This window comes from Betta splendens, chromosome 24 (genome assembly GCF_900634795.4).
Source record: "Betta splendens chromosome 24, fBetSpl5.4, whole genome shotgun sequence".
Lineage (NCBI taxonomy): Eukaryota > Metazoa > Chordata > Actinopteri > Anabantiformes > Osphronemidae > Betta > Betta splendens.
This window is the reverse complement of record NC_040901.2, coordinates 5,731,611-5,758,004: the sequence shown is the minus strand read 5'-3', so window position 1 is coordinate 5,758,004 and position 26,394 is coordinate 5,731,611. Positions and strand designations below refer to the sequence as shown.

Below are 26,394 nucleotides of genomic sequence, written 5' to 3'. Positions count from 1 at the left end.
CGTTCTGAGAAGCTTTTGTTCGTCCTGCTGCAAAGTAAATCTCTTAATCTTATTATGGTGCTGATATCGCATCCTTTCAGATAGTTTGTGTTTGATATTAAATCTCGAGTCGCAAGCGAAATTGGTCTGAAGCAGCACAGCGAGGTGTCAGCTGAGGTGCGGAGTCTAATAGGCTGAAGCTGCTCTCAAGCTGTGTTTTTGTCTAAAATTAGTTCTGTTTGTGTGTTCAATTCCCACTATCACCACGCGTGATTGATGAATCCCTCTCTTTCAGGTCCGACCTGGGCCGCCCCCGTTGCAGCGGTGAGCCAGCCCAGCCTCCTGCCCCACACCTACGCGCTCCCCCAGCCCCCCTCCTTCAACCACAGCGTGACGGCGCAGTCGCCCATCATCGGCGTGAGCCCCTCCATCCAGACGCCGGTGCCCCCCCAGCACCCGCTCATGACCACCCACTTCCAGCTGACGCCGCAGTCCACCCAGCAGCCGCCCTCCATGGTGCTGAGCATCCCCAGCCAGCCCCCGTACCCCTCGGCTCAGCCGGCGCTCGCCGCCCAGACCAACCAGGTGGTTCATCCGAGCCCCCACAGCGTGATGGGCAACGGCCACTTGACCGCTCACCCCGGACTCATGCAGCCCCCCGCCCTGCCTCTGACCAACGGACAGGCGGCCGCGGCGCAGGCCCAGGCCACGCCCCCAGACCTCCAGGACGGGCCCCAAGGGCTGCAGATGCTGCGCACAGTAGGAATGGGAAAGTACGAGTTCAGTGACCCCGGACACCCAAAAGGTAAGCAGACAGCCGGCGCTGATGCACTCTGCACAGGGAGATTTCACAGAATGACTTTCTAGTAGATGTTGAACCTGTCCCTACTAGCTTTCAAAAGGTAAATCAAAGCAGCTGTGTGCGTTTGGCATCCCAGACTCAGGCGCGAGTCCGGTCCACCGAGGTGTTAAGTATTAAATCAATGTTCTCTTAGCTTCCTATTCCGTGTGACCTGCCCTCATGCGAGGCCGCGGCAGCAGGAAGCTGGCAGGCCTCTGCCCTCGCTCTGTAAAGCAGGCCGGGGTGGATGCCAGCAGACACAGACACGGCGGCAAACATTCAAACGCGGGCGCGCGAAAGCACCACGTGCAACAGGAGCCGACGCGCTTCAAAGCTGCTCCGAGGTCGCGGAGAGCGGAGACGGGGCCGTCACGCCGCCCATGGTGGAGCCTCTGGTTTAAAAAAAAAACACCTCAACTTGCTGCACAACAGGAGCATCTGCACCGTTGTGCTCTGAAATTGGTTAAAAACGTGTCAGGTTTATCTTTTCATAGTCGCTCTATTCCCAAGGCCTGCTGCACACGAGGCGAGGAGCGCTCCCCCGTCCCTGCCCTCCAATCTCTCTCCAAATCGTTTGAAGCCTTGTTGACTTGTGCCGTGTTTGTGAAGGCGCTTCGCGGCTGCGGCGCGAGCCCGAGCCCGCCAGCCATAAATGGCTGTTTGGTTTAACCTTGGGGTTTATGATGCAGGGCACTAGAAACAGATGTTCGCAATTCCCCGACCAATTTTCACATTTAATGAAGCTTTTAATTTAGGTTTAGATTGTTTTCTTTTTCCTGACTCATTTTGATCAATAAAATGTGAGCAAATGAACTTGTAGATTGCAAAAAAGCAATTATTTTGGGAGCTGCCTGTGATACATTGAAATGAGACTGCAGGTAGAATTGGAAATGGATAATTAGACGGGCTTGTCGGCTCGGTCCAGACTCTATCGAATGAGCTCCTTTTAGCTTCTGCCGTGTTGAATAAGCTGTCGCGATCCATTAACCGCGTATGTGTCAAAATTTATTGACCTTCTCCGAAGAGGCCGGAGCACCGGCCGGAGACGACGCGGGGATCCGTGAGGATCGGCTTCACGGGCACGGACGGCGCTGAGGGCCGGTTTGGAATGCAGCGGCCCATTCATGTTCCGCTGAAGTTAACGTATTCAGTTTGGGCGCTGCCAGTTTGTCATCTGCCGCCTTTCAAAGGCGGAGAGGGAAAACATCCCTGCGTCGCTTTCTAGACATCACACGTGCTCCGTGAAGGTCCCTGAAGGTCACACGGAAAAGAGAGGCACTTGAATCTCACATCTCCTTCGCTATATTAGCACTTTTTTCATCTATTGTTGGGCGCTGAATGGATAAAAGTAGAAACATCGCTGGGGTGATGTCACAAGGTCAGCGGGTGGAACTCAGAGCCTGTTTTTGTGCAGTGTCTTCTACTACTTCCCCTTCTTCCCCTCCACCCCCACACTCCCCAGAGGTCCTCGGCATATTGTTGTAAAGTTCCTTGGTGTCAGTGTGGCGAGGGGCAGCTACTGTCCTGCAGCTGGTACAATATGGTCGCTGAGCCCTCGCCACGTCTGTTAGCGAGCTCAGACCTGCTGTTGGCAAAAGATATTAAAAAAAATAGATGCAGTCAGTGGAAAGGAGAGAAGGCAACACACACACACACACACACACACACACACACACACACACACACACACACACACACACACACACACACACACACACATCTGCTATAAAACTAGGCAGCAAATGAAGTGTTACACACACACACACGGAGTGGACACCGGTTCATTCGTACACCTTGTCAGGTTTTCTGGGGTTAAAGCCAAAAAAGGGAATAAATGAGGTGCCTGAACCAGCGCGCTGCCACGCCGATGAATACTTGATGAATTATCATCCTGAAAGGGATCCAGCGGGCGGCGCGCCCCCGGTTCATTTACTCCAACTAGGACCCTGCGCTGCGGAGGACGCGGCTTCTCCTCGTGACGTGAATGGCTGCCTGCCTCAGATTGTTCAACAAACGGCCGCGTCCCGTTCCAAAGTCCTGACTCAAGCGATTGTGTTGCTGCATTAAACCCAAAAAGTTGGAGCCTCCTGACACAATGCTAGTAAGCGCTGCGCTGTTTGAAGGCAAAGGCCTGGATCTTGGAGAAGCTGACGGAGCTCTTCTCCTTAATCCATCTGCACAACAGGACCCCGTGCGTGCGTGCGTGCGTGCGTGCGTGCGTGCGTGTGGCTGCACAAGCGCACAACCTCTTGGGTGTGACTATATGGATGTTTTGTCAGACGTCAGCCTCGCAGCCTTAAAGCCAAACACCACAGTGACAGGAATCACACTCCGTGTTTGATTTGGCTTCGCCTTCAAAGGGAGCAATTTGTCTTCGCTCTGCATCGGTGGGCGCATCAGCAACTGTGCGCTCGCCTCAGTCTGTGTGCGCGTGTCCGTCGAGGAACTCGTCTGTTTGTCTGTTTACAGTATATATTATTTGCTTGTGTGTTTGTTGCTGGGCGTGTGCCTGCGTCTGTGCGAGGACTCCCAGAGAGCAGCTTGAAGGTAGCTTTAACCTCGTCACCTACTGAGACGCGCCAGCCACCAAGCTGCGATCTGCCTGCCTCGTTTCTCCATCCGCAGCAGGGCTTTTCATAATACCTGCCTGTCATAGTGTACAAATCAAACCCCGCGCTCTCTCGCTGATTGTTAAATTCCCTCACGCCGCCCACTCCTCGCTCACGTCCCCTTTATTTCTCCGGATCTGAATAAGGGAGCGGATTCTCGCGCGTAAACACCGACGTCTGCGGCTCGATCTGCGGCGATCGGGGTCGTCATCATGTCGACGGAGGGGACGCGAGGATGCAGGTTGATTGACATTTGGGGGGGGGCAATGCTAAGGAATGAACAGGACACAGTGGGAGGCGGGAGTGGAGGAGGTGGATGCAGAGAGAGGGTAAACATGAGAGACAGGGAGCTGCTGAGAGTGGAGTCGCTGTGTGTCTATTGACCAAGTCATTAAAATCGATGGCTGCCCTGATGAATATCAGCCGGGGGAAGCTAGTGCCGAGCTCAGCAGGGACGGACGTGATTGAGCACCATTTAAAAGCAGCTCACGACTGAAAAACACATTAATATCAAAAGGAAGTTATCATTTCCTCCCACCCGCGCCCGTTTCTGAGGGCGCCGCTGTTACCTGCGCCGCTCGCTGAAACGCCTTTGATGTCGTTTCCCGAGCTCAGCCCGGCCTGGGAGCGGAACCACACCGCTGTCGCCACAGCCGCTTCGGGCCGAGCCGAGCGCGGCCCTTCAAAATAAAGCCTCTTTTCCCGCGTCGGCTGCGGTTCCGGCGCGTGAGCACGTGCGCGGGGGCGGAGAAGGGCACCGGGAAGTTCATCTTCCAGTCAGCTCCCATCAGGCGCGATCCGGGCACCGAGCTGCTAGTGAGCGCAATTAAGCTGCCTCGCCGAGTTAAGATCAGCGCCTCGCCTCGCTCTCCTGCAGCAGCTCACCTTCCCGCGTCCCCGCGTCCAGCCCATCTGCCTTATTCAAACCCTGGCCCCAGTAAGGCCTCAATTATTCATGCGTTTTTGTTGACTCTGGGTCGGAGCGCCATCAGCGTCCACATGAATATTAGCTCTGCTGAAGTATTAGCACAAAGTCGTCCAATTACATGATCAAACTGGGACAGCAGTGAGTGTTTAGAGGCAGGCTGTGTTGCCGTTTTTACATCTTTTACATCATTGTTACATCCTTGGAACCGACTGGGATGCTGTGCTGGGGCCATCTTGTGTAGATTGCATGTGTCTCACCACATCTGGGCTAAACTGGATGCAGCTATTACCGTAACGCAAGCAGTCAGTTTTATTAGCGGCGCATGAATATTCCCTTTGATTCAACAACACGAGTCGGCTGCCGGCACGACAGCTATTGAAAACACACGCAGCCTGTTTGCGATGGCCACACTGTGACCATTCATCACAGCAAACGCATTAATTAAACCCTCCCCTTTCCTTCTCCCCTCCGCATCTCTCTCCCACTCCACGGCGCGCTGCGATGTCGACTTCACCGACGCCGGCGTGAGAGTTGTAGGGTTTTTTTTAATTTTAATTTCCAGTATGCTGAGTCGGATCAGCGTACACTGAATAGGCAGCGACAAATTAATGAAAGTGGCGGCGGTGTCGGTGCGGGGCGATTATCTTGAAGCTATCCACATCAGGATTAACTAAAGCAGAACCACGGTTATTATGATTCCAAAACAGGCTTAACTTGGATACAACATACACAGATTTTAAAGTCTCGTTTTTAATTTTCCCCTCTCGTTGCATCGCACCACACGGTTCCAGTAGAAACTGAGATGGGATTCACAAGATGTGGGAAATTATTAACGAGGGTCTAATGTATTCCGATCGCTTCGGACTCAGGTATGTGCAGGTACTTCTGTTAAATGAATACATGCGGCATGATGGTAAATTGTAATTGTAATTGACGAAATTAGGAGTAACCTTGATAGTTGTCCGTGTGGGACCTACATATTAATGATATTGACTCAAAGCCTCATTTTAGCAGCAGCAGCAGCAGGCAGGAGGCCGCTCCGCTCTGGACCAGCTTTGGCTGAGGTTCCAGTGCAGTTACGACTCTGGGGAGGAAGCACAAAGAGGAGGGAGGTGAGCAGCGGCCGCGTGTCATAAGACGAGGAAGGGAAGCGGCTCATCCTACTTCTTTCTCCCCCTTGTTATCGTATTTTAAGGCAGAGGAGCCCCATACGTTACATCCCCCCACAGTTAATATAAGGACGGCGGATAGCTCATTAAGATTGATCATTCCTCGTCCACCTCCGCCGCGCACAACCAAGCGCCGGCTTCATTAATCACGGGGATTTCAAGATAAAGCTCAGTGGCGGCACAGTCACAGGACCCGGAGCCTGACAGCCCAGCTGCTACATGCATAATCACAGACGCGGTGCAGCCGAGGAGCAGCCCCCCCGGCTCCTTGGCCGTGCTGGGAGGGGGGGGCATCACACCTACGCCTCCATCTTCAGCCTATACTCTCCTCCTCTTCACTGGAATTGTCTGTCTGTTTCACTCAGCTCCGCTCACATTCTCAACCCCCCCCCCCCCCGACAATATTTTATCATCCACCTGCTTCCTATGCACTCTTTACCTTCCTTTCATCCCTCCCCTCCTGTTTTTTCCTCATCTCTTCTTCTTTTGTATCGTGGTTCTCTGACTCGCCGCCGCCTCCTCTCACCCGTCCTGCAGTTGTTAGCCACTTCTCTAATAACTTGTTTGCGTATTTATTTATTTATTTCTGGGCCCAGTGATGCCTCAGTTTAGTAAAGTGACAGTGGAGAATTTAGGAGAAGACGGGATTCGAGAGAAAAACAAAGGCCCAGTCAGCCCAGATTGCTCATTTGTCTCTGACAGCTGGACCCAGAGTCAGATGGCTGTTCTCGCCTTAAAACACCAAATCAAACTGTCTCTTTTGCCTTATTACCTTCACAAACATCTGCACTTTTCTTTGTAGAGCCGCAGCTTTATTAAATCTTCATGACTTAGTTTAAATCTTCTTTGACCACAAAGTTCAGAACGAAAACTAATTATCTACAGTAAGTTTGATTTTTGAACCTTCGTTCAGCTTTATTACTGTTATTTATTTAACTTTTTACTCAGCATTTTTTTCTAAACCAAGGCTCTGGACACTGGACGGTGGTCTTTCAGCTTGTTTTGAATGTACCTCGATTCTTTTGTCGCCCGTTATTCTTATAAACCAGTGACACATTCGTCTAAATCCGAAACAAACGTTCAAGGATCTTTCTTTAGCAGAACCAGCAGCTTCTTTCTTCAAAAACATTTCATCAGTGCTAGAAGGACACATTTTCTTGGAAATATAGAATAAATTAACATTTCTTAAGCATGAAACTGAAACAGCTGAACATCTGAACAATCAGCTTTTAAATAAAGAGCATTATTATTAATATGCTCCTGCTTAGTCAGCATCACTGGATTCAAAGTATTGTTGAAAAGTAATGGATTAGTGATGATTTTGTTGGACCTCATCAACATCATCTATTTTATTCTTCAGCTGCACAGTTGTTGTGCATGTTCTGGGTAAATATTCCCTCTTCATCCTCTTCAGCCACTGCTCACTTTGAAGGCAAATCTTCACGTCATCTGCATCTGGGATCCATCACAACTTCAGAACATACGCGCTCCCATGCAAAGCAGCTGCCTGCATTTGTGATGAAGCGTGCACTTGGCTCACAGCTACAACTCGCGCATCGAGTATTCGAGAGAGGACTTCAACTGGACCCTTGCCTACATGAAACGTCCCTCGGTTATGTGGGAGTAAATTGATCTGTGGTTGAAGTGGCGTCGCGGGGAAGATGTTGGAGCAGAATCTGCAGCACCTCATGTTGGAGGTGATCTGAATGTGATGGGATGGATTGCCACAAGTCAAACTGATGCGTTGAGCGAAGTAAATGGTGATGCATTATCAATGAGGCTGAGAGTAAACACAGCAGATGCTAGCAGGAAGTCAGTCAATAGCGGATGATCCTCTCTAATGAGAAAGCGTAATTGCAACGGCGACGGAACCCGGGATCTGAAATCTCCGCGAAGAATCTGGAAGCAGCGCGGCAGCATTAGCTCGCTAATGTTCACCAGGAGTTCACTTATCGGCGAGCCGGGCCCAACTTTGTTCCTTTCGCCACAAACTTTTAAATGGGTTTGATAATGCATGCAGGGCATCTAATAAATACTAATGACAGAAGCAGACATTAGCAAGAATGGCTGCCCTCTCCAACTCATTATTCTACAGTGTTGGCGACAGGATTAGCATGCAAAGATGCATAATTCTTCTGTGACTTAGACAAATGATAATGGCCTGAGTTGCAATCAAGTGATCTTTGTAAGTTGGTGATGAACTCTCTCCTTTCTTCGCCGGACGGTGCTTCAGCCCTATTAAGGTGACAGAATGTTTTGCTGCTGGAGGCTGCGGCTCTGCATTAAAGCGTAGATTATTATCTTTATTCTGCTCCGGCCTCTCGTTGCCCGGCGCTCGGGTCACAGCTTTACAAGGACGCGTCAGCCGTGGCCGCGCGCCGGAGCGTGCTGGACTCAGTCAGAATCTGTGGGGCAGTCCGGTGTGTCCCCGAAGAGATAAGGGGCGCGAAGCAGATGGCAGCGAAAGGAAGGAGAGGCTAGAAAAAAAGAGGAGTGATTACATGGAAGGAGTGCTGGCACCCGTGGAACTGCAGGCTGGGAGCTCACCTCACCCGTGCAATGTGCTGAGAAGACTCCCACACGCGAGCTCACCCCGCCGCTAACCTTTCTGGATGGGCTGCTATGACTTTCAAGAAGTTACCCAGTAAACACACATTTTCTTCAGGGAGAGGGGTGACATTTATCTCGAGCCGCGCCGGTGACGCGGGAATTTATTTGTTGTTGTTCTTCTCGGCGCGAAGGGTTGGAGGCGAGGGGGGGAGGGGGGGTCAGCGTTGTCCTGCTGTTTAGGGTCAGCTCTGGCGCGCGGCTCGCGAGGAACGCGCGCTGAGCAAACTCGTAAACGCGTAAGACGAGCCTGGCACAGCTGAGGCGGCCGCTTCCAGACCTGAGCCTGGACCAGCGAGCTCCAAAGCAACTTGAAACTTTTAATTAGTACAGAAAGTGGAGTTTGCACTTTGTTTTATTTCAAGTGTGTTTGCACTTTAATGCGACTCGACAGCTATTCTTAAGGGGACGCGCGGGTAATTTCCATAGAGTATTTCCAACATTTAAAGCGCAACCATATTTTGTATTTCCCTCATGGCAACTTCTTCAAGACGACTTCAACCAGATCTTTGAACTTTTAATGTTGTGTTTACGCGCTCGCTGCCATGTCGGCTGAAACGGTGGCGCTGGCACAGCTGCGCTTCAGCCTCGGCAGCAGCGGCAGCAGAAGGACCCGCATTCCTCCCTATCAGAACTTTGATCGCCGGCGCCTCGTTTTTCGCCAGCTTGCAACTGTGAGATGAAAAGCGGTGCGGTCGCTAGCATGTTCTGCGGCTCCTCAGAGGCCCGGCCTGTTGGTAATGCCTGTCTAATCACTGGCTCAGCTCCCCGTGTGCCCCGCTGCTTAGTCGCACAGTAGCCAGCTTTAAGGCGCGCCGTGCACGTGCACGTGCTTTCTCCTGTTACCTCGGGTGAGAAACCAGACTGGGTCCCGACGGGCCTCACAGAGAAATGTGGCATTCATCCCGGTGCGGTTAGAGGTCAGGTCTAAAACGATCGCGGGCGTCTCTGTTGCTCGTGCGTGACACGCTCGTGGCTCGGCCGATGCTCCACGGACGGTTGGCGCTGATGCTGATCCGAAGGTTGCGTCCACGCTGACGCACAGGACCTGTGTCCGGATGATTCGTCCCACTCAATTAGCCTCGTTTTTCCCGCCAGGGCTTCTAATACGGGCGAGGCAGAACTCTGCCCCTCGCTGTAATTTATATGAAATAGCAATATAGCGATTTAATTAAAAACGAAGACGGAGAAGTGTTGCGCACCCACTCGCTTCTAATCAAATCCCCTCCAAGCATACAGTATGTTATCTACACCAGCCACATTGTTATTAAGATTATTCTGCTCTTGGCTGTTGTGTGTTTGTGTGCCTGTGTAGGTGCATGTGCGTCTTCCTCTATGCGTCACCGCTCGCGTTTTCCCGAACAATGCCAGTGTCATCTGGGCCGGATGGGATGAGCCGCTCGACCCGAGCTCAGCTCCACAGCGGCGTCTTCCATAAGGCGCAACAGGATGTTTGGTACCACGCGATACAGTGGGCGCCGTCCACGTCTACAGTTTAATGTTGGATGCAAAAAAACAGAAAGAAACAAAGCCGAACCCCGCGTTGGCTTCTTGCCTCTTTGGCACTGTGTCAAATAAGCCAAACCAGAAATTCAAGGATTAAGCTGGGCCTCAGCAATGAAATGTTGTTGCAGGGACTGTATTCATGAAGCATTTTATCTCCGTTCCCAAAAGCAGGTTCTGTGTAGAAGTCAGAGCTTCTGGATTTTCCTTTACACGCAAAATAATACTAATTTCTCAGATGGAAAAAGTAAATAATAGAGAAAGGAGTTGGAATGTCAACAGCAAGGCATTTGTAATTAGGATTAATTATTAAATGATTACTCAGCATGGTAATCAAGCCATTCATCTGAATCAATTGTTAGCACTGGAAGAATTCCTGGTCCTTTTTTGGAGCCGCGTCGCTTCAGCTCTACCAGCAACTGGCAAAGAGCTCCGATGGCGAGGGGAACAGAACTCGTCTAATCAGGGGCTGTTGTTACGGAACCGTTCGGCTGCCGCCTCTCGTAAGTGTAACCACATTTTTTGGCTGCAGAAACAATTTCGGGGCGACGTCTCGCTCTGGCGCGGGGAGTGATTGATTACTCCGAATGCGTTCAATTATCAGCGGACTATTTATAGGAACAAACCTCTTTGTGTTCATGGTGTTGTGTGGAGCGTTGTGCGCGTGCACGGGGGCGTCAGCGTGGCTTCACCCTCCCCGCGCACCCCCGTCTGCTTCCAGTGGCACCAGCAGAGAGGGGCTGCTACTTATCGTCAGCGCAGTAAATTTGGCTAATTAGTTATTAATTATCAGTTAATTCAATGCTCATCACATTCCATTAGTCCGTCTTGGTCGCTCGCTGTGTTTTGCCAGCTGACGTTTGCTGTTGGGGCTGTTCCATCCTTTTGCAACGCTGGTGAGATGCAAATGAATTTGTGACCACGAGAACCTGGAAAATTTGCATCAGGCTGGGGGCAAAACGTGTCGGAGGGATTCGCGGGTCCCTGTGACGTCTGCGGCACATGCCGTGAAAACGCGATCATTTGGAAGCATGTTGTCGTGTCTTCCTCTTTAAGGCGGGTAGAACGTAGAGTACGCTTTATGTGTGTGTGCTTTGTATACAGTGGTGTGGTGGGTCTGTCACCTAGTTACTGTAGCATAGTAATACAGTACAGTTATACTATAATCATTCTTAAAAAGATCAGGATTGTTACATTAGTGGCTTGTTGGTGGAGAAATAGGTTTGAAATCAGATTTAGAATGAATATAAACCTAGAGCCGTGTAATTAATCCTGCATTCTGCACCTTTGTGGGCTTTTTTGGGGTCTGCTTGGTGTTTCTTGTGCGTGGCCGGACGTGATGACGCCCAGTGTGAACCTCTCAGTAACTCTGGCTGCTACTTGGGTTCTGCTGGTTCTTTTGGAAGACGTTAATCGGAAGTGAAACAGTCATGACGTGATTTGTTTTCGTGGCTTAAAATGCGCCGACTTGGAATAAACTCAACAATCCCGCTTTGAATTATTTTGGAACAGAAGTCATGTCCCAGTTATTCGTTGGGTAGCGTTACTCCTGCTGTGCGTCTGCTGCAGCTCACGCTTGTGCCGCATTGATTACAAAGCCTGGAGACAGACGTGAACGTCTTTATTTCTGTCATTTACCTCCAGTAAAACGGAGAAAATGACGCCATAGCAAAGATATCATTGCACAATCGTATCTCAGATGTAACCTGTTTAATTCGAGTTATTCGGTTTTACTGACACTTTGTTGACCGCATACACATTTTTCTTATGGATTTTTGTATGGATTCTTTCTTGCATTGTACATTTTATTCGAGCAGCGGTAAAACTGTACCATCAGCAGGAAGGTGTCGTTAACGGCTCTATTTATTTTAAAGAGGCTTCTCTGCTGGCTGATGTAAACATGCTGATGTTTACCCCATTATTGTATGATTCAGAGAGCATGCACACATGAGGTTATAGACGTATATTATAGCTGCATCAGCCAAGGAGGCGATTGTAAACTGTGACACGTGGTGCTATTGTATGTGCATAGAGTTTAGCCTGGTAGAGGATCACCACGGGCTCCTTTTTCTTCTGGATTCTAAAGCATTCGGTGCAGTGGCAGGTGGACAAGATGAAGGGACAGAAGACACAACATGCCCTCCTGTTGAAAACCTGTCCGGGTTCGGCCGCTCGTCACCCGCCGCCCCCCACACCTCGCTAACGAGCACGCCGCGGCGGCAGCCAGGCCCGGGCGCTCGTCCCCCCGCACGCAGTACAAACACAAACATCGCGTGACATCCTGTCACAGGCGCGCTTTGTTTTTGTCCCCCCTCTCCAGAGCCTGCGCCTGTATCGTCCTCCACTTTGTTCTACTAGTGCCAATTGTTCGCTTGCATGAGCCTGACCCCTGTACCGGAGGGTATAGCCGGAGAGATGTGCGTTTCCCCACTATAGGCCCTTTCTTGCATGCCTATTGGAGAGGGCAACAAAAGCCCAGGCAGCGTCTTTTAAGGGGCCTCTGGCTCAGTCCAGGCTCATTGACATCGGTGCTGTTCAAGCAGCTTAGCTCAGCAGATTTCAAGCAGGGAAATGTAAAGTGTTCTCATCATGGACGATTCTCTATGGCAATGTATGGTACAGCTGCTCTTTTAAGGACTGAGACCGGGACAGCTAGCGAATAAATGTCTTCAGGATTGCCGATATCCTTGCATGAGCCCTTTGTCTGGAGTATGGCACAAACTAGTGATGCCTGCGGAGGTATGTGTCGGAGGTGTGTTACACAGGCGCTTTAAAGTGATCGTGCATTGAGAGCGAGCGAGGCTAACACTGTCATCTTTTGCTATGTGAAGCATCATTTGTTCAGGAGATGGCATCTAGATGTGTGACCTGATAGTGTTCATGGCATTTTGCACCTGTTAGCGGCTGACATTTAGCCACTAAGGCTTTTGAAAAGAACTGACCTGATCCGAGGTGGCCATGTTAAACAACCATGGGGTCTGAAATGCCCCTTCTTTCCTGTTTGTAGGATACAATGAATTACCTGGTGTGATTTTTGCCTGGAAATGAAGGGGTAAATAAATATAAACAGTGGTCCCATAGTCACATCTGACTGACCCTACAGACTGATACTTAATCTGGACCAATAAATCAAGAAAATAACTAGACAGTAAAACATTTGATATAGTTGTGAAGATGTTTCGTTAAGCCGCTAATAATACATAATCAAAAATTCATATTTACTGTATCTATGTAGCACACATAACAAAAATATTTTTTATTTTATTTTAAAAGTATTACACATAATATACTGTATATATACTACTCTACTATATATATATATATATATATAATACTGCAAATTATTTGTAAATATTTTGAAAAAAAATCAATATTTTGTTTTCTTTGTGTTGTGTATCTATGTATCAGTATGTATGCATATATATTTGTTAAATTTAAGTTCACCATTTATTTTACTCCCTCATAGTCATTCCAGTTCTGTGTCATCTGCCACGAAAGGTTATTTCTTTCCTTAAACTGTGGCCTGAGGATCTTGTGTTCTTGATTTTATAAAAGCAAGCGTTTGACCACTAAAAAGGAAAATCTAAATAATTTGACCAAGTCAATCTAAGGTTAAACGACTCTCACATGTTCAGTAGCTTCAGCCTTGATATCGAGTCTTTTCAGCTGTTGAGACCTGAGGTTGCAGAATAGAGAGATCACAGTATTTCCTGTAACAACTTATAATTGTGAAGTTTTGCCCATCGCTCTGCCTGTAAATGCAGCATGTGGGTGTTTTTAATATGTGCAATCAGAGACACAGACGCTATTTGAAGTGTTGCTTATCAAAGTCAGTTGGGAGGCAAAGCTTTTTTACACACATCTATCTGATAATACCCAGACCTACAAGAAATCATTTTGTATTATGTAACAAAAACCCATTAGCCATAATTAACTACAGATAATTTTCCGGTTAATGTCTGTTTTATTATTAGAACAACACTTCACATGGAGACCTTTGCAAATCTTCATGACAGGACGTTGCAATAGTGTTTCATGGCAGTTTCAGGCCTTCTGTTCTCTGCAGGTACAGATGTTTTGGTGGCTCAGAACTGTGAAAGCTTTTTGCATTCTTGTCCAGTTCCTTTCTCTGCATTTCTTATGACCCATGTTGAACCTCCTCATTGTTGGATGTTTTAAAAATGCTTTCAGTCTGAAAATGTTACTTTTACAAATGTCTCTATGAAATGATGACTTTTATTAAGCAGTTTCAGATATTATTATCAACCATTAAGAATAGATGAACATGGTGTTATACGGTGTATGTGTATGAAATATAAACCTATTTTAATGATAAAATATAATAATATATCTTTTTTGCGTGACTGTGACAGATTTTAAAAACATTTAAATTCACCTTTATTTTCAAATGGTCAAAAAATACATTTTGATTTATATAAATTATAAAAATATTTAGACAATAATTTACACATTTACTTAAAATAAATTTTCTAAAAATCAAAAACAGAAATTTATTTTTTTTTACTGTATGTGGCGATAAAACTGAGGTGCTGTTTTAGGTAAAAATTAAAAAATCGTGGCGCAATGGTGCCATTTTGGAAGAGTTGTACTGTACCTCAATAATAATAAGAGTTATTGATTAGGGTGCCTTGTTTGATCGGGGTTATTAACCTACTGTCTCAGTGTTTGTGTGAAACTGAATATTAGTGAAGACATAAAATATTTTTTTGATTTTTTTTTTTTAGTGCATCAGAAAAGGTTACTTGGTTGGGTTTCAGATATTTACTTTTACTGTAGAACAATTCAGCAGAAAACATCTAGTTTTGCTATTTGCACTTGACAGAAAAATTGTAAAATTTCCTCGTCTTAATATTATTTAAAAATTCATTATTAAATTGCAGCTTCAAATTATAGAAAATAAAATGACAAATTTTACGTAAACAAGATATCTGAATTAAAAAATAAAATGTAAACATTTTATATAAAAAAATTTAAGGAATGTACCATTTTTTTTAACATGGAACTTCTTTACGAGACAAATAAAAAAACATAATTTTTAGCAAAGAATCCAGTAGCTTGGGGAAGTTGTTGAGTTACTCAAAAAGAAAACAGAAAATATTAGAAGCTTTTGGAGATTTGAGGTTTTGGGCAACCATAAAATGGCGGGGCTATGGCGCCACATGTAAAAAAACATGTACTGTAGAACCCTAAAATGGCTCCAAGTCCAGAAACCAATGGCGTGCTGAGTCGATCTTTTACTGCAGCCAATCGCGGCTTCGGTGAGTGACTTACCACGCCTTGCAGTAGCGCGAGCTGATAGGTTCCCGGAAACCTCACCCCAAGACCCCATTGGCCACGGCGCTCAGCGGTTTCGACAGTACAGTTACTAGGCTGAGCAGCAGAGTTGGCACAGTGCGAACCCCCCGTGCAGTGTGTCAACCAATCGTGGAGAGCCAGCGCAGGGGGTTGTTTTGATTGGAAAGGGCTCAGGGCAGGAAACTACGCTTACACATTTCCCCACAGTTTGCAGCCCGTGATAAACTCAAAGTAGCACATTATACCCTGGAGTATCTGTGCACTTAACACACATTACCGCTGCTTTATCCAGCTGGTGCGTCCCCTCAGTTGCAGAACTTTCCTTTAAGTGTATTGAGACATTTGGGGTTTCAAAGCTGCCGTGGACCCATTGAAGATGGCTGTGCCTCACCACACTCCACGCCCAACCTGAGAATGGGGACGCCATGTGCACTTTCATGGTCCCCGGTGGTGATGAGTTGTTCTAGGGCGCCCTTCGATCCACCCCCGGGGGGCCACGATTAGCTTTTCCATCGGGCATTCAGGTGTGTGTGCGTGGCTCCAGGGGTGGCAGCCATTGTTTGCTGACAAGCACAGTCCTCGCTCGCCCCCCTTCTCGCGTTCCCCATTCTCGGGGTGAATGGACGGTACGCCGCGTGGCTGATTGGAGGTGAGAACCATATCGGTCGCTGGAGATTCTCTAATGCAAACTCCCAACTACTGTGTATTCACTATTCACACTCCAGGCCCACATAGTAATCAGATAGCTGGCCAGCTGACAAGCACCAGTGGAGTGGAATGAGAGGAGTGGAGAGAGCGAGAGAGAGAGATGAAAGACAAGGAAAATGTCAGCCTTTGTGTTTGTGTGTGCTTGTATATGGCTCACTCCAACCATTCAGCAGTGCAGCTGGTCAAAGTACAACAGACATATATTGTAGTTAACCACTGCATCTCGCCTTTCCTCCCCATTTGCTATTCAGCGTGTTCAATAACCAGGCCGTTTTCCTTCTGGCCATTAATTCCTTGATGTTAGAACTCTGAAGAATGCGCCATTCACACAAAAGGCATTTACTAAAGTACACTTCTGAATTGCACCTTATTTGTCATGTGTCTTTATACTGTATAATTTCGGCTCCCAAATGAATTCAACGCGGAGCTCCAGTGTCAGTCAGGAGAATGGAGGGAGCGAAATGAGTGAATATTGCAGCCAAATAGAGGCGAGGGTGTCGTTCCAGGTTAATTAAATCCTTGCTTTGAGTCCGGCGCGAACGCGGAACCTCTTTCAGGATGATAACGAAAAAAAAACCTTCCTTTATTTCAGCTCGGCCGTGTCCAAATCGCGAGTCCGATCGGTTTCTCGCATTTAATGGCTACATAGTAGCGTAAGGCCCATTTTCGCCCGTACACACATGCAAACTTGATTGTTGAACGTGACAATAACGGACGACAAACCACCGCGTTCGAGCAGCAGATGAGCTTCGGGGATAAATAAGCCACCATTTCCACCGTCCACCCTCCTTATCTAAATCTGCACATATCTCCAACTGCAGATACTATTTATCTTCCCCTAGCGTGGAATATGTGCCTTTGTACAGTGCAGGCTACGCTTTGTGCCAAATAGGTGTTTACTGTGCCTGCACAGCCTGCAGTCTGCGCGGAATGCTTTGTTAACAGTAGGATGACAGTATAGAAGCCGTGTGCCTCTATGATCATAATGTTCTACATTATCGTGTCTGTAACTCACTATTTGAATCTCTTTTAGTGGCGCTCTCGATAGGAGATTAACAATGCCGCAGCGTTGCTTATCTCTCCTAAGGCTGTAGCGTGCGTTGCTAGTCTCCTGCTGATTTTCACTCTCAGCATCCCCTCATGGTGCCTCATTAAGACGCAGCCAGACAAGCACCTCCAACCCGACGCTACAATGAGGCCCGGCTCAACGCCGGCGCCGCTATGCCACATTATACAGTGCGGCGCCGTGCTCCGTGGCCTTCAACGGCACTTTGGTTCACTCCAAGCATGTTTTCTCCGATTGTGTCTCGTCCCTGCCTTCTTTTTCCTTCCAGAGAGCAAGACGGGAGAGTAGGCGGTGGGTATTTTTGGGGGGATTTGGGGGTGAGCAGTTGTTTTCTCATTGAGCGTCATTTGAAGGTCAACTCCACGCCGAGCAGGGCACTAGCCAAAGAGTTGTTGAGTATGAATAATGCATTGACAGTGTCTCTGTTTCCAGCCCACACGTCTTTTAGATGCCTTTTAATCTCATTCAGCTTCCCTTCATTGAGGTTCTCAGGCTGCAGTGTAAATTTACAGTCCAACAAGCATCCTGGTTCATAATAAGCCTAGATTTTGATCTCTCTCCTAGTTCCATGCCTTGTACAGTATAGAACACATAAGCTTCTACTTCATTGTGCTTTTTGCTGAAGTGTGTAATCCAATGTGTACATGTCTTCTCCTCTCTGTCTCACAATGAACATTACTGTGTTCCGCAATCTCCCGGTTTTCAACACGTTGATCTTGTTTCATGCTGTTTGATGCACAGTAATGTACACACGAGAGAGAATTCTAAACCCCATGTGGCGTTGTCTGTTTCTTTTTCTTGTTCTACAGAGATGTTGAAGGAGCTGAACCAGCAGCGCAGAGCGAAAGAGTTTACAGACCTGAAAATTATTGTTGAAGGCAAAGAGTTTGAAGTCCACCAAAATGTTCTAGCTTCCTGCAGCTTGTATTTCAAGGACCTGGTGAAAAGGTTTGCCTTCGCTTCCCCTCCCACCAGCTGTTGATCCAATCTGTTCTTTTCATAGGGCGCATTTGTGTCGCTTCTTTTCCCTTCCCCTCTCTCTCTTGCAGGTGTGTGAAGACTTTGGTTCCTAGCACAGGGCCAGCAGCCATTCCTTCCTCTTCCCACTCAAATGAATGTACAGTATCTGAATCTGAAGTTTAAAAAAAAAAAAAAAAAAAGGTCAACCCTCGTCATTACCTTTCCTTCCCATGTAGGGCAATTTAACCACATTTCCATTTTAATGAGCAGTGAAAATGTTCCATGACTGGGGATGTTTTAAAACTCACCAAAGGGCCCAAAAAAGAAAAAGTCATCCATTCTGCACATTGGGTGGTAATTCACCAAAGCCACGTTGTCTTGGGGGCAGGGGGAGTTTTGTCTCCCACTCTGCCACATTTTTCTGTTGCTAATTCATGAGGTTTTTCCTGCAAAACATCTTTTTCATATGCTAATACATCATGGTTAGTGTAATCAAAAAGACATTTCAAAATCATAAACAAAGGACAAAACAAAAGCACATCTCAGACAGCACCACTTTCACAGGTTAATGCCACCCTTCACTAATGTATTCATTTGATGTGGATCTAAGTACTCCCCTACTAATCTGCCCTTCATACGCCATATTTTTTTGTTTCTTCCCCGTGGTTGCCTGTCTGCATATTAGTGTGAGTGTGTGCATGTCAGCGAAAGGCCTTTTTAGTGTCTCTAGATGTGTGTGCACGTGCTTAAATGTAATTGTGTTGATAGCGCAGGTTTGTTTTGTTTTGTTACTTTGTTTTGTGCGGAGGGAATACGATAATTCCCTAATGTCCTCATCCTTATTTCAAATCCTTGCAGGTGTTTCAGCTTGATTGAGAGTCTCCCGGACACGTGTTTGTTTTCGCCACTTTGGTGTTTGCCCGTGTGTGTGTGTGTGTGTGTGTGTGTGTGTGTGTGTGTGTGTGTGTGTGTGTGTGTGTGTGTGTGTGTGTGTGTGTGTGTGTGTGTGTGTGTGTGTGTGAGAGAGCGTGTGCCAGTGTGTGTTTGTGTTTGTTTGTTGTCACTCGCATGGCTAGAGATGAAGTGCTGAGCAAGGACAAAGACAAACGGGCGGACGCGCTCGGCCCAGTCAGCGGCGGTGGCTGGAACGCCGTAGGGAAGCTTCCCTCGCCGGGGAGCGGACGCGCTGCTTATCAGGCGCCGCGTCCGCCTCGCACAGAGCCAATCATTGGACACACGCCACAGTCTGACACATCTGTTTCAGGACACTCATCTCCATGACAGCTCCTCCCGTCCCACACCCCATGAATAAAAACGAGACGCCGCCACTTCCTTTGACCTTGACAACAGCTTAGAAACTTCCTGAGAGACTAAAGTGACTTTGGATCGAACCGGAGCCCCCATGCTGGTCAACCTGTCTATCAAATTGTCTCGCTTGTTCCTCTCATCCAGGACACGGCCAGATCATTTATGCATAAAGACAGGGCCCCTGAAAGACACGGCGCTCCCAGAGGAGCGGGCTGAATTTCATCAAGCTCATTTTCATGCCTGCTGCCGCCTACTACGTCAGATTTTTCTTGTTTAATTTGACAGTTTAATATGGCAAAGTCCCATTAATTGGTTTATTAATTGTAAAACTATTTAGATTCATTGTCATAGCACCATCATTTTTCAGGAGATTATGTCCGAAATAGAAATTCTTCTCATTTGACTTTACACTGGAGAACCTCTAATAGATTAATTGTGGCACGGTTTTGGTTTGATGTAATGTTTGCATTCTGGCAACACCACCTCGTCTTTCGATCGGGGAAGCCGAAGGCGGCGCGGCAGCGGCGGGGAGCCCAGCGAGCGCCGTAGTGAGTTACTGCCTAGCAGGCGCCATTCAGGGCACTTCTCTATGCGTGACTCGCTCCCGCTCACGTCTTTATGAGCGCCATCATAACCCTAAACGCTCTCTCGCCCGGCTCATTCACGAGCCGCTCGCTAGCATTCATACACCCGTCAGGCCACTATAAACAGCCACAGAGGATGCATGTGCGCAGTGTACGGTTGTAATGGGGCTAAGGCGCGTGTGTGCGCGCAAATGTGCATCACATAAAGCTTGTTTTATTGCATGCGTGCTTTAGTCCGTGTGTGTGTGTGTGTGTGTGTGTGTGTGTGTGTGTGTGTGTAGGAAGCAGGGGCATAACTCTTGTGTGTTATCCAGGCAGCCTGCCATCAGCCAGAGAGAAAGTAGAGATGTAATACTGAAGGGTGAGGCAGCACACACTAACCAACCCGGTGACTCACTGAAGAACTTAAAGTCTTCACTTGGCAAAGTGCTGAAACGTAGCAGCATGGAGCGGCAAGGTAATGATGGAAGCGTTCTTCCCGGGTGAAGTTCGGAGGAAATTATGCTTAAAAAGGGACCAAAAAATAATGTTTCCCATTAATACACGCATTTTGGTCACCGTTGAGTCTTCACAGTGCCCGGTCCTGCTCATCCTCTCCAACCTGCCACCTTGTCCGCCCCGCGACACCTGAAGGATGTAATGCTGCTCTGAAATGTAGGCACACGTCTGCCCTCGCCCCCACCCAAAAACCCATTACCCTACCCTTTAAAGGGCCGACGCACGGAGCAGGGAGACAGATCATCTCCGGTAATTCCATTTTATCCCTCAGGATTTTCCAATAAGTATGCTCTGCAGGCATTTAATTTATGGCCGCTGCATCTTCACGCCGCGCTAACGTGAAAGGCTCCAGGATCCAGGAGCGGCCCTGACACTCGCTCTCGGCCCACTGGGCTCCCTCTCTTCTTCTCCCCTCTGTGAGCTGGTTAGAGAGCTGTGTTAAAGCCCATTACGTTGTCAGCCCTGTGTGAACACCGCAGCTGAGCCCAGAGCGCACTGTTCAGCCCTCTGCTGCTCCAGCCTGGGGGCAACACAGGCCACTGCAACACGGCGGAGCGAGACTGGTTGCATTTTAAAGGGTCGGTCCACCCTAAAATAGGAGCGTTTAACAGTTCGACACATTGTTTGGAATCTCAGTCGCTGCCCCAGGATGGATTTGTTTGCATGGCTCACACAGCCTCATACACTGTAACATCTCCATGCACCTCTCAGTAAATCATCAGTCCATATGATCTACATTATATGTATTTAACCTCCCAATTGATTTTGATTCAGGCTTTTTTATTCCTTATGAATCAAACATGAAATCCTGGCAAATGTGACAGTTTATCACGTGGACTGAATTATTCACACAGTCGGCTGTCAGCACTTTACTTGTGGATGCGTTTTCTTTGTAGGAAGTATTTAAACGAATCAAACCGAACTGCATATGGAGCAGCTTTTCCTGTAGAGAAAGGAAGTGGGATTTTTCTTTTAGTGAGTCCGTTAAAATCTTAAGAGAAATTCCATTGACCCAGGTCAAAGGCAGAACAACTTTCTACACAGCTAGACATCTTTTAACACCTTTTTCTGGTGAAGTGCCTTTTTAAAAACAGACCTGAGAACTATTACGGTCAGAGTTTGCAGTTCTGCACCAATTTCAACATGTTTTGAACATGGCTTTGATTTTTTTTTTTTTTTTTGTCCTGCTTTCAAAACGTCTGTCATCGGTCCCTCAAAAATGAGTTCTGTCAATCCGATCACCACGTCTCGCTTTCTTTCCCCCGTGCTGATAGCTCGGCGTTCACACGCGGATGGAGGCGTTGGGCTTTTAAACCCTCCACCTGTCACCCTGTCCTCTTTGTCCTTTAGAGCATCCGACACACAGGACCTGCTCCAGCCGCGTGGCCCTTAAGTGTGAGGGTGGCGAGCGTTAGCCGTGAGAGCAAAATGCAGACCCAAGCAGAACGCGAGGCCCAACGTGTGATGAAGCTACCAAATTACATTTGTTTATTTTTATCATTTATTCCAGATTCATGCTGTGACAGAAGATGTAAATGGAGGCCGCTTTTAGCTCAGGCCGCCTTCGCATTTGAATAAGCTTCTATCTTAGCATGTCTTGGTAGCGTATGTACTGCCACAGAATAAATGGCCTTGTAGGAACATTTCCCTGAGAACGGGCTTTTTTTAGTTTGAAGGATGTTATAGGGTGTGTGTGTGTGTGTGTGTGTGTGTGTGTGTGTGTGTGTGTGTGTGTGTGTGTGTGTGTGTGTGTGTGTGTGTGTGTGTGTGTGTGTGTGTGTGTGTGTGTTCCCCCCTTCTTCCTTCTCCACCTCTGCTCGCCACCGTTTTGACAATGTCTGCTGATTTTAAGACTTCCTCCCGAATAAGTGGTGCGTTTTTCACAAACAAATTTCTTTGCCTGAGTGTGCCCGTCTCTCCTGCTCGCCCCCTTACTGTCTACCCCCCACCCCCCCATCTGTCTCCCCCGTTCCCGCTGCCCTCCCTCTCTCACTATTTAAATTCAAGTCTGCAATCAGACGCGGCATAAATATCCACCTTTTTAAGAAGCTCCGGAAAAGTCATTTCCATAACATAAGTGCTCAGACAAAACAAACTGCCACTTGAGCTGGTTCCTATTGCACTAATTGACCAGGTTGATGAGCATGCTCTTCTTTTATTTTTAGCTCCCCTCTCCCCTCCCCCCTTTTCTTCCCCACCTACCTCCTTCACTTTTAACCCTGAACAACGCTCCCCTTCCCTTCTCTCTGTCTTACTACTAGTCCCCACTGCAGTGGTTTGTGGGGCAACAGAGCAATAACACTATGTGGCTTTTTGCTTTGCAGGAGGAAAAAGAGTAACTACCTTGCTTTTTCCAGCCCATGTCTACCCCGAGACAAATGCCATTGTCATTTATTTTATTTTTGGATGTCCTTCTCCCCTCTCACCTCCTGAGTACGCTTTAAATGACAACTAATGCCTCAGTTCATACACTACAGGCTACTGATGATTATTGCAGCGGGGACAAACGCTCTGTTTAGGTGATGGTGGATTTATTTATTTTTTTCCGGGGGTGGGTGGGGACATCTCTTATTTAAAAGACCAAGGCACAGTCATGGAACAACCCAACCCCTCTCTTCAGAAGGATGGCTGCTGGCTCCGTGTGGAAGAACCGTCTCACCCTGCCTCCCTCATCCGCTCCACCTCCCCCCTCCGCCTCTCCTGTCTCCTCTTCACTCTAACCACTCCGTCTACCTGTCTCATCTTGTTTGTTTTGCTGTCTGCGTCTCACTAAATGCTGACTGTTTGTCATGATTTCTAATCCAACACAACTGGCTCCAGCAGAGAAGGGAACGCGCACACACAGAGTGTTATTGTTCTCCTGCGTGACTGACAGACGCAAACAGCCTCCATCCATCTTAATGTAGGCTACTTTTCATATTGTTGATGTCCATAGCCGCAGGGAGAGAGGCTCGGTAGTGGGGGCATTCGTTCTGCGGGGTTTTGATTCCATTTAGTTTGCCCTTGAGTGGATTACTGCTTCACATGGGACATTAAACATGGGTGGCGAGATGTTATTTAACACTCTCATACCTCCCCGGAGGGATCCTGCATGTGAACTAATCTCAGCCATTTGATCCCGGTGAAGTCACAACTTGGCCGAGATGTGAAAGCGGGCCTCCACTCCCTGCACATCCCGGGCCCTGCATTACGGAGGGATATCGTGTTCGCTTTAATTCACTCATGCGAGCGCTGCCCGCCGCCTCTCACACCGCGCCGGAGGGAGGGGATGCTGTGCTCCGATATCCGAGGTAGCGGCGTAGGCTCGCGGGCAGGGAGAGCGCTCCAGTGCGACCCGCGCGCTTCACATCCCGTGTGTTTTCTTTCTCTCTGTTTTGTGTGTGATAGCCCATATGTGCCCTGCCATGTATGCATGTCCACATCTGAAACTATGCATACATGAAAACACCTGTGGAAAGAAAGCAATAACTTTTGTTTCAGATGCAGCACTGTAGTTGTAAATCTGCTAGTCTCATAGAAATGTAGACGCCATCCAAAGTTCAGTTTCTGTTCCCTTTTCACTTTACGTTCTTCTTATTGTGTAATGATTCTCATATTTTCTCCCCACTCTTGTATTGATCAAGGTGTGTTATAGGTGTTGTGTGTAGCATACACATATCTGTTTCCCCCGTCCTCTCTTCTTTTGTGTGTTTGTTTCTTCACTGCCCCCCTCAGAATTCCTCTAATTTGCCATTCTCTGCCGTGATTGGTTGATCAGGTCGTTGGGGGAGACGAGGAGCGGCGAGATGCTGGAGCTGAAGATGAGCAACATCAGCGCCGACGTCCTGGAGCTGCTGCTGGAGTTCGTGTACACGGGATCGCTGGTCATCGACTCGGCCAACGCCAAGACGCTGCTGGAGGCCGCCAACAAGTTCCAGTTCAACACCTTCTGTAAAGTCTGCGTCTCCTTTCTAGGTAGGAAGCTGTGTGTTGAGCTGTGTGTGAGTTGGGAGGCGTTCAGGGACAGTAGAGTGTAAGACGTTTGTGTTTTACAGGCCCAACAAAGAGAAAACCAAACCAAACTGAATTATGGGAGCCGTTCCAGTCCTAATCAGAAACCGTGCATGCTTATTAAAGCAGACATTCCGGTGCAATAGTTCCTGCAACAGACAGTATTTAAACCATCGTTTCATGGCCGTCATGCTCCATCACTATGCGTGAGCTCACTGAATTACTTGGATGGAACCTATGTTTTTAATCCCTGACTTTGGCATATAACGCTCCTTTGTGCCACGTTTCCAGCAGCCATGTGAGAATTAAGACGGCTACCGTACCTCTCTGACTCGGGTACTGTACCCAAGCGTAGGCCCAGTGGGTCGGGACCAAGCACTGGGCCAGATTTATAAAAAGGTCAGAGAACAATTGTCACTTAAATGTCAAATCCTCTGACCTCAACCGTGATGGAATTGAAAAATAGCTGAACAGATTGATGCTCTTACTGTACGTGGCCTAGGAAGTGGAGCACAAAAGGGGGAGGAGCTTAAAGGCACCCAAGGGGTCACATGCAAACCAAGTGGCATGTTCTACATTTTAGCGGGTCAGGCAACCGAAAAGCTGCAAATGTCAGGTTTTGCATTCCATTTAATAAATTGTTTGGGGGTATCGGTAACACAAGGGAAGTACATGTTTGCAAAAAGGTCAGCAGCAGGAAGGGACTGAAAGGAAAGGAGAGAAGCAGCAGCCCACAATATTGATTTGTTTTTCTCGATTCGGCCAGAAAGAGAAGAAAAAAAAAAGAGCGTGGAAAATGGGAAAGCCATTTGTAGACTTCATAGCCAGTGAGATGTCAGTCCATTCTTCCTGGACAAGACTCATGACATTTCAGCGCATTATAAGGGGAGAATTACAGGCGCAAGTGTGTGTCCTTGAGCAAAGAGAAATTGATACGGTGTCAGATGTTATTGAAGTTCATAACAAATACACTGAGGAGCAAACACATCTCCACGACCTACTTCTGCCACTTTGACTTTTATTCACACTGCTTCAGATTCTGGCAAACTTTACATCCCAGCAAATAAAGCAAAACTTTTGTGAAACGCTCGTTTCCCCGATGGAAAATTCAGATTTTTTTTAATTATAAGAGTTTTGCAGTAAATTAAATGTCCTTAAGGTTATTGGGCACAAGTGGGGACATTTAAAATATTCTCACTGCCTCGGCTAAATTAAACCGGCGTTGAAGTAGTTACTCAAAGGCTTGTGCAACCCGTGGTTTCAGGATATAGGCACACACAGAGCAGCCGGTCTTTATGTCTTCATGGCGTAATGGGGGGGCATTTACAGACGGCCCCTTGTTTGATGCGGCGTGAAGCCTGCTTTCATTTGGTCTTTAGCTAAGCCTTTGTTTAGTTGTGATTTAGCAGATGTTAGGTGACCTTTTGTTGGCTGATATTTATTTAGGAAGGGACTCTCAGAGTGTGTCTTCAGTGATAAAAAGCCTGGCATTGCATGCCTTTGATGTTGTTGTTTAGTCAGGCCTCTTTCAGTGGCCGCTGACCCAGTTGATCCACGCGTTTCCTTTGCCTGTGTGTGAGCAGACAGCACTACCGTCGCTCCCCTGTGATGTGTGTGCTTTAAAACTAAAGTTGTATTCTGTACACACTATATTAAAAGCTGCATGGATTCCAGACATCACAGGCGGCGCCGTAAACATTCTCCCTCCGGCCCGGCCATTATGCTACTTTCATATATTCCCAGCTCTGTGTGTGTCTGGAAGTCCTGGAGATCTGACAGGACCCGGCTAATCCCAAATCCCGCTCCCTGCCATCCACAACCTCCTGCCTGGCCTGTAAGCGATCGATTTCTCTCACTGTTTGTCCCTGGAGCTGTTTTGACTTATTATCCTTGTTCTGCCTTAGTCTGAAGCAGATCCACCCCGATAGGCTCCGGGTCCACGCTGGCCAGCCTTCTGTGTCTCTGCAGCGTTCTGCATCTCTGATCTTTTTATGGACGTGTGAATGATGTTTTACCTGCTTTAATCAATCTGTCTGTGTCTTTGTTTTTTGTTTTGGTGTCTCCGCGCTCTCGGCCCGTCTCCTTGTCCCTCCGACCTTGTTTATCGACTCCAGAGAAACAGTTGACTGCAGCTAATTGCCTGGGAGTGCTGGCTATGGCCGAAGCCATGAGTTGCACGGAGCTCCACAACATGGCCAAAGCGTTTGCGCTGCAGAACTTCCCTGAGGTGGGTAGAGCTGTGTCATTTATCTCAATTCACTGATAGCAGTGGAACTAAGTTGCACAGAGGCTTTGTCTGTAAAAGAAAGAAAATGTAAAATCAGGATG

The 26,394-nt window shown here is 47.7% G+C and overlaps 1 protein-coding gene across 13 annotated transcripts in view; it reads left to right on the top strand.

Moving 5' to 3' along the window:
- Nucleotides 1-26,394, top strand: part of LOC114849192 (kelch-like protein 29) — a 149,738-nt gene that overhangs the window by 77,124 nt on the left and 46,220 nt on the right. For all 13 annotated transcript variants that reach the window (XR_003784579.3, XM_029140349.3, XM_029140350.3 and 10 more), the window contains 4 exons: nucleotides 275-784; nucleotides 17,536-17,674; nucleotides 23,834-24,030; nucleotides 26,181-26,293. Coding sequence is in view for 12 of the 13 variants with exons in the window: in XM_029140349.3 (XP_028996182.1) it covers nucleotides 275-784; nucleotides 17,536-17,674; nucleotides 23,834-24,030; nucleotides 26,181-26,293 (959 nt within the window). In the remaining variant the exon portion in view is untranslated. The remainder of the gene's footprint in view (nucleotides 1-274; nucleotides 785-17,535; nucleotides 17,675-23,833; nucleotides 24,031-26,180; nucleotides 26,294-26,394) is intronic.